The 8785-nt window shown below is 33.6% G+C and overlaps 1 protein-coding gene across 1 annotated transcript in view; it reads right to left on the bottom strand.

The window, feature by feature from the left end:
- The window catches only part of Smp_161570 (hypothetical protein), a gene marked incomplete at both ends in the record, with an annotated part of 9658 nt that extends 4053 nt beyond the window's left edge, over positions 1-5605 (bottom strand). The window contains 2 exons of the mRNA XM_018790614.1: positions 1066-1234; positions 5259-5605. Coding sequence (XP_018646128.1) covers positions 1066-1234; positions 5259-5605 — 516 coding nt within the window. The remainder of the gene's footprint in view (positions 1-1065; positions 1235-5258) is intronic.
- Between the last annotated feature and the right edge of the window lie 3180 nt (positions 5606-8785).

The following is an 8785-nucleotide window of genomic DNA, read 5'->3' as shown; positions in this document are numbered from 1 at the left end:
TTACTATTAATATTATTTGTCATGGTCGATCGTTGTGTTGTATTTGTATCAGGATATCGGCGAAGTGTTATGTTTATATTGACACGTGGTTTATCTTCAGTATGCTTACTTTGATATTCTGTTAACTGTTGACTAGATTCTTCGGAGATAAGCTAAAGAGAGAAGAAAAATTAAAATCTGAAATCAACTCAGAAACTTTGATTTTAACTACATTAAAACAACAATAATAAAACTTGAGATAAAGCCTGTAAAATGATAAAAAGATCACAATTTCTGAAACCATTCATGAACAATAGTTTGTAGGAAAATAAACCACACTAGAGGCGGGACGGAAAGTTCCAAGAACTCTCTTTTACTCAGCGGTAACAAGAAGATAACATGATTGAAACGGAGCTACTTGAAATCGCTTACGCAAATAATGTAAAACATAGTAAACCATTAAGTTGAAACTCATAAATAAACATGAAAAACGGGACAAATGGAGAAATAATAATTTGTTTTATTAAACGCAAGAAAACACTGGGAATTCTAATGAATAAAATATACTTCCAATCTAAATTCATTTAGTATTGTTTGTTTGAATCTTATCATCGATGTGTTAGGACTGCAACTGGTCAGTCTCTAATTGGCATATGTGCATACTGTGCGTATTGCCTCGATATAGCCTTAATTCACAAGTATAGTAAGCAGAAATGGACAGTCCATCTCACGAGAAGATTAATTGTGCGAACTCTTGTTATTGAGTCACAGACGTTCCGCTGGTATATTACAGGTTTATGATCTTATCTGTGCTATGCAGCCTTTAATTTCAATGAATCATCATGAAATAGTGTCAGATGAACACCCGTATTATTTCAAAAAATTATTCTTAAATAAAATTTAAACAATCTCAACCTCTTGCATTGGTTGTAAAAATGAATGTATATTCGACACTATCTAGAAAGGAGATTCGAAGTGAATATATGATAATAAGTAAGTAAATAAATCAATAGTTTCTTACACTAATTACTAACAAAACTGATTAATTTAAGTTGGGACAAGAAAGAGTAAACTATTGAGTCTTACATCAAAACTTCTATTTAATACAGCAGTATTCTGTAGTACATGATCATTCAACGGTATTAGTTGTTCTATTGGAACGGTTGCATGTGCTAATACATGATTTCCAAAACAAAATTTGATCACTAATGGAGTAATATGCACAAAATAAATACGCAGAATGTCAACTGTTGATCTGAAAAGAAGAAGAAACATACAATTAGATAGCACATTGAGGAATGGAAGTCACCTCACAACTGATCTTAAAAGTTCTCTAAAAAAATAACTGGGAACAGTTGTCTGATTATTAGAACAGTGTTAACTGCTGAAGAAGGTTTGTTCAGAAGGCTCTCGAAATATATTCACCAAGATTATAAGTTTTAACAATTAGTCTTAAAAGTCAATTGAAATCTACGGGTTTGAATTATTTGATGATCTATAGACTAGATAAATCTGATTACATTATTAATGATTTTATTTTCTGACAGGAAAACAAATCACTCTGATCGCCTGGAATAATTGGATCATTACTGTTGATTAGCGCTTGTAGTCTTAAGCGAATTAGTTCAGCTAGTTATACATAAAATTGGGGAACATTTGATTATTATTATTATTATTGGCTTTACTCAGTATTATATTTTGGTACGATATAGAACTTTCAGCACGAGGTATTTCAACAAGTTTCTTTTACAAAATAAAAAAACAAAAAAGAGAAGAGAAAGTGTGGAAAAAATCTGAATCTGTACAACTTTCCAAATTAGAAATGTTTAAGAATACAAGTTATTGACTAAGTTAACTCCAACAACCTGTTCGTCACAGAGTATATTTGCTAGGTAAGGCATCATAGAACTTTTATACCTTTGCTTGCGTGCATGGATTTTAATGTATTTAGGTCTCATTCTACCAGAAGTTATACAAGGAGAAAGATATGAATGAAGGAGATGGTTAGTATCTGATAAGATAACACCTGACAGGCGTTTGCAAGACTGTAGATGTCCATCCACAACCATATTAATAATGACCTCAAAAGATTCACCGCATACCTTGATAGCCATTTTCAGCACTCCCCACAATACAGAAAAGTCTTTTCTCAGGAGCCCGGGAAGGAATAATGGAGAACAGTAAAGAACAATAGGTAATATGCAGGAATTGACAAATTGTAAGAGTAAATGTCGAATAATACCAAAATCATGCAGCCCCTTTATGTAGTAAGCCAGGCGGAAAACTTTCTTCGATAACAATAAAACATGAGAAGACCAAGAGAGATCAGAGGAAAAGGTAACACCAAGATAATTAACCTTCGACAATGTGTTTATCAAGGAGTCTCCAGTGGTACAAGCATTATGGGATCCCGAAATAGAATATAGGTGCTATCCATATCTCAGGCTAAAGTTAACAGCTTGACATTTAAACGGATTAAGTAAGATTCCGTTACCAACAGATCACCAATCAATGCGAGACAAAACTTATTCATTTCTATGGGATGTAAAGAGAAAGAAATTGGCATACATACAGTGAGATCATCCTCACATTTCATAAAAGTGTTTTCTGTGGAAGATGGCAGATTATGCAGAAAAAAAGGAGAAAAAGAGGTGAAAGAACAGCTTCTTGTAGCACACCTTCATGAGACATTATAGAAGTTGAACACTTTCCTCCAGACACAGTGTACTGTTCTCTTCCAGAGAGGTAGGAATATAGCCAATTAGTTATCCAGCTGTCAGTGTTGACGCTGATTAACTTGTTAAGTAAAAGTTGTCCTGGGATAGAATCAAAGCAGAAGTATAGTCCAGAAAAGCGCATCGAACATACTTTTTACCCTTTCTTAAGCTGAGCACTATATTGTGATGCAGAAGAGTAATCGCATGTAAGGTGCTTCTTTTGTATTTGTAAGCAAACTGATACGGATCAATGTGCTCTTTTATAACAGGTTGAAGTGGGAGTATCAATAATTTTTCCATTATTTTGAGGACAGTTGAAGTTATTGCTATGCGTCTAAATCTCACATTCTTATCATCATATACTTTCTTAGGTATAGGGAATATCTTTATCTTTCTCCACATTTTCGATATGAGATTAGTTGAGAAGGATCTGTTAAAGATATTCGTGAATGGATAACATAGAATGTCAGGACATTTTTTAAAAAGGAGGTTTGGGATTCCATCAGGTCCTAAACATTGGGGTGAATTAAGTGACTTGAGATATTTTCGGACATAAGTTTCAGTGAACGTAGGAACGCAGCTATTCCTTAAGCCTGTGGATATAGAGAGCATGACATCAGATGACTGACGTACAAAAGACTTATTTGAGTCACAAACATTCAACTGGTTATTTCTTCTAATGTGCCAGTCACCTGTATTTTTTTAAAGAGTTTCCACATACTTGGAGAGTTTTTAAGTATGAATGTGATCTCAATAACTGAAAAACAGATTAATTTACAGTAAACCGGTTAAAAGCAGTCACAACAAAATCCTAGACCTATATTTCATGCCGATTAACCCAGACAGCTAATTGGTGACGTTTTTGAATTTGAAACAAGGTGAAATGGACTTGAATCGCACAAGCACCAATCATTTTTAAACGGCTCCCAAATAAGTCTTGTTGAAAGGGTTCTAAAGAATATAAAACTTCTGTGTAAGGTTTACTGTAGTTTTTTCAACAGTCTGATATTTAAAAGACAGTGCACGATCATACTGAATCAATTAGCATAGCTATGCAACAGTTCGCTTGATTCTACGCTATGGCTGTGAATCATGGTTCATTAATAATAAAGGTTATTTTGAGGTTACTATTATTTGATCATAGGTGTCTTCGAAGCATCGTCTGAGTATTTTGGGATTACCGAATGAGCAATGATGAGGTTAGGATAGTGTGTAATGATGGTAAATGGACTGATGAGGTAGTGAGTCTTCATCAACTGAAGTGGTTGGCATATATTTTATGTATGCCCAATCACAACCTACTGTTATGAGGAATATCGTCTAGTGTAGAAGTAGACTGAAAGAAAGCTAGGGGTGGGCAAAAAAAACATGGCATCAGTCCATTGAGTTAATAACAATTGGACTGAATAATGTTAACAAGCGTGTACTACTAGTGTGAGGTCCGCGTGATTATTGTAAATTTGAATGTCATGGTTCAAAATCGTTTGGAATGTCAAAAATTCATCCAACCCTTGTTTTTTTCAGATCCAAAGTTTCTAAATGTTCCATAAATTTCATTTCATCACTCTATATTTTCTTCTAGAATTTTATCATCCATACCAAGTCTTTTCTTTTACCAATAATACTGTTACTACCTCAACTACTCTGCAATCTGACCTAAAAATTTCATCTCACGGTGCTAATGGAATACGGTAACTTGAAATTGGTTAACCAGTAAAACAGCTAGTAAGAATGGTCAAGGGTTTCAGTGAGGTTTAAACTTAGATGGCACTACGCAATGAGTGAATAACTTCAATAGTAGTAAATCCAACTGGATAAGTCATCATTGTTATAATAAATCAATATATACTTCACAACATGACATTTATAATGTTTCATACTGTTTATTTTTCTGTTAAATTGTAATATGTTTCAATCGTTTTCATGCATTTCGGCCTTTTCATTTATCAGTATGGCGACCTGTGTAGATCGTAGCATTTTAACGGTTGAATTCACTAGCCAAACCCCATACTGATAATAATCATGTGCTCATTAGTGACTAGCTTCAAGCTGGATTTCTTGAAGTTCTTGTGAGAAGCAGTAACCAGTGGAGTTCAATCCGTGTCGGGTGAGACAGTTATCCACTTCGGATAATGGATTAAGGGTCGCGCAAGATCATGGATCGATTGAAGTTAGACATTAACACCATTAGAATTCCGGCTCAGTTATCTAGAGCTTAGGCATTCGCGCGCGAGACCTAAGGACCTGGGTTCAAGTACCGCGCGCGGGATAGTAGATGCACACTGCTGAGGAGTCCTATAATAGGACGAAACAGCCATCCAACGCTTCCAGGTTTCCAATGGTGGTTTAGCTTAGATTGACTCGTGAATTTAACTGTTAAAATACATTTTGTTTGGTTTTATGTAATAAATTCCCATTACCGTTTATTTGAATTAAACACTCTAGCACTGTAGCATAAATTCTCCTACTTTATTTAGCTAGAAATCAGTGTTTAATTCGTGAATGAAATCAATCAAAGTTTATCATAGCTAAATATTTTCTTTTCAAATAAAAAAGACTTACTTAATATAGAAAGTTTGTTCGGTTGGACTGAATTTCACTTGCATTAATTGACTGAATTGATTAGAATAAATTGAAATACCAAATAATTCACAAGTAAAATGAAATCCACCAATATGTTCACCTGAACATAAACTTTGTTCAATTGGAATTAATGATTCTAATTTAAACGCTTCTTCAAATTGAAAAGTTAACATAAAATATTCTTTTGCTAAACGTCTTGGACCAATTGTATACCAAGTGATATTTGTTGATTGTATATTTGTCATAGTTGTAGGTAGTGAAAAGTGTTGATTATCTTCTTCTGAATTATAAACACGAGGTATTAAATCAGCTTCTGATAGGCTCATAGCCAAACCTTGTAAATTTGAAGAAAAAAACTATTCAAATTATATATATACATACTTATCATTCATAAATGATATAGCTCCACCTGTAGCTCTCCTAGGGTTATTACCGGTCGCAAGTACACACAAAGGAGGAGGGTTGGGCAAGGGGTCAGCAACCTCATCCTAAAAATGCGCTAACCAGAATAATCAATGATATGAAGATGGTTTTAAAGATAAAACTTTATGACAATTACTTATGGTTAATATATGTTGAGATAAATCCGATATATTGTACAAGGTTGTATACCTAATACATTTACATGTGTATGTATGTTCATTGTAAATTTACCAATAGATACAGTGAAATCCTTAACAAATATGTGAAAAAACAGAATCATATAAATTGATAAAACAAGACATTAAAAAAGTGTTGCAAAACTTTTTTTATAATGTAGCTCATTTACTAGGTTTAAATTTGTGTACTCGGTTTTGAAACATATTTTTTGTATGATGGCTGTGGAGATTTCTGGTTGGTGGCCTATGTTGCACGAAGAAATAACAGGCGTAAGTAAATAAAGATAGATGCTATTTATGTACCCAAACTAAAGTAGGTGGTTGAACCGGGTTTAAACTGGTTACCTACTAGTGGAAACTCATTTCGGGACGAAATAGCGGTCCAATACCTTTTAGCTTTAAACGATTACCTAACAGAAGTCGGTCTACGATGCAAAACTTCAGGTTTAAATGTTTGCATCATTTGTGTTTAAGACGAATTCGTTGTAGGCTTTGTTTCTATACTTCATTTTTAATAGAGCTACAGATATGAGATGTCAGTAATTAACTATTTTCAAAAGGTTTAACTCAAGACTAAATACGGTAGTCAGCAAGAATTTTTTGAATTTATTGTTTTTACTGAAAATCTAATTATCATAGGCTTATAAACTTTATCTGACTTCTTAATTTGTTAAAACTATAGAATATCAACGAATTGATTTGATCTTTGCCCAAAATTTGAGAGATAGTGACCCTCACCTTGTAACAGTTAAGTGAAAATTACCTGTATTCAGTTTCTTGAGGTGCTTGGAATCGACAAATATACTTGTTGCGCAATAATACAGTGAATGTTACGTGTTGTTAAGCTAAATTAAATAAAATAACTGCTTCTGAAGTATATTTTATATGAAATGCTTATTATTCACTGTCCGTACTTGATGGGATTCAGATTACAGGTAGGGGTGTTCGAGTGATCTATCAACGTCAGCGTTCCCTAACATTGATAAACAGTCTCTCAGGTAACCTTAAAGTTTTAGAGTTTTGAATTCAAAGAACAATCTGCATAAGTTTTCACCAACATAGTTTACAGATATTCTTCCAATTTAATCTTAATTACTTAATGTGATTCTTGACCATGACACCCAACACCTACTTTATCCCAACTGCTAATTCGTAACCACAGCCCATTCTCGTTTACTACAATTAATAATTCAATATGTAGCGGTCCATCAATCATTTCTAAACTGTATCCATTTTAATTTTACCACTATCTATTATAAATTATTTTACAACCAAACATTGTTTTCCAATTGGCTGATAAGTCACTCAAGGTCGCCAGTACACCATACATCATATGCTTAGCTTTCTTTTTATTGTTTCTTTTGTTGTATCCTAACGAAAAGTAAGTGAACGATAACTATTGGGAACTACTTATGAATTGTTATTATATATTTATTCGTATTGTATGGCTATTAAGTAATTAGATCATATATATTTATATTTCTCTTATTATAAGCCTTCATTTGGCCTACTGGCTATTATTATACGATTTTTTACTCTTTATTTATTCCCAATCTATTAGTTACAGTCTCACACTCACAACCACTTTTGGATTGGTCTTACATAATTTTTATTTTCTATTTTATGGTATGATGCGGTCTGATTTGCCTGTATATAAACTGAGCATATCTGAAATATATGATTCATACAGTGGAAGCTGAGATTGTGTTCTGGACTTAAACGAACAGGGGTAGTCAAGATGAACAAATAGAGATTCAGAGTTGACTCTAGGCTGCTCGTACTGGTTAGCGCGTCATGGGTTTAGCACAGGGCTAAAGTTATATAAGTCAGTGTCCTGATTGGAGATCACGCCAAACGATAATTAACAGGGCAAATGGCATAACACCTTTCACATTCATTGAATGGGAAATGTAAAACATTTTTTATCTGACCATAGATTCTGAGTCTAATTTTTATCTTTTAGTTTTTAGTTCACAATTTCATTCGTTATTTCCTGAACCATATTTCTGGTATATTTTGTTTCTCACTATAAACGATATTACTATCTATCCTGTTATTTTGGTTTCTAATTGTCTCAACGCAAAATGCACTATCTTGAACTTATGGATCTTTACTCCATGTTTTGGTTTATTGACAAGTGACTGATTTCATTTGTCAATGCTTCTGAGATATGGCGACTCGACTATATAACTAATATTAATACTATATTTACTTTTATCACTTATTACTTATTACCATTATTTCAGGTAAATATATTTGAGATGTGAGAGTCAGTCAGTTGGCTATAATCAACGTCGAGCTTGACATAGATATGCTTTGCTCCAAGCTACCATACCACATTAGCACCAGAACGTTTAATTAACAAGATGGGTAGTACAGGGATTAAAATAATGTAGTAACACTTATGATGAAAAAGACCTAACATCAGGAATATGTATCAAAAGGCAAAGGAAAGTTATATATAAAGGACTACCGAAATTCATGATCGAAAGATAACTAACAAGTGCATCTGCGCCATCGTGAATAACTCTAAACCATGTCACCCAAACTCTGTAGCCAATAAAAACGGTTATCGCGCCGACGCCAACCGGGTAGTCCACATTCTAGACTAATAATCAATTAGTCCATGGACTGGCGTCAAGTCTTGGTTTGGACATCCTTAACTTCCTTTCAGCTCACTTCTACACCAAGCAACATTGACTATCGAGGTTGGCAGTAGTTAGATATAATAGCATGTCCAAATTACTTCAGTCGATGAGAATTCTACATTTTCTGCAAGACAGTCTTTTCAAAAAGATTACATTAAGTAAAATCTAACAGAAATCAATAAATGGTTATCTAAAAACCTACTTATACTCATAATCGAACTGCAATACAGACAAAATTGACAACTGGTTACCTGTTTTC

Source organism: Schistosoma mansoni, assembly GCF_000237925.1.
Source record: "Schistosoma mansoni, WGS project CABG00000000 data, supercontig 0049, strain Puerto Rico, whole genome shotgun sequence".
NCBI classification, from domain to species: Eukaryota; Metazoa; Platyhelminthes; class Trematoda; order Strigeidida; family Schistosomatidae; genus Schistosoma; species Schistosoma mansoni.
Note: the sequence above shows the minus strand (reverse complement) of the source record. Positions and strands in the feature narration are given on the sequence as shown.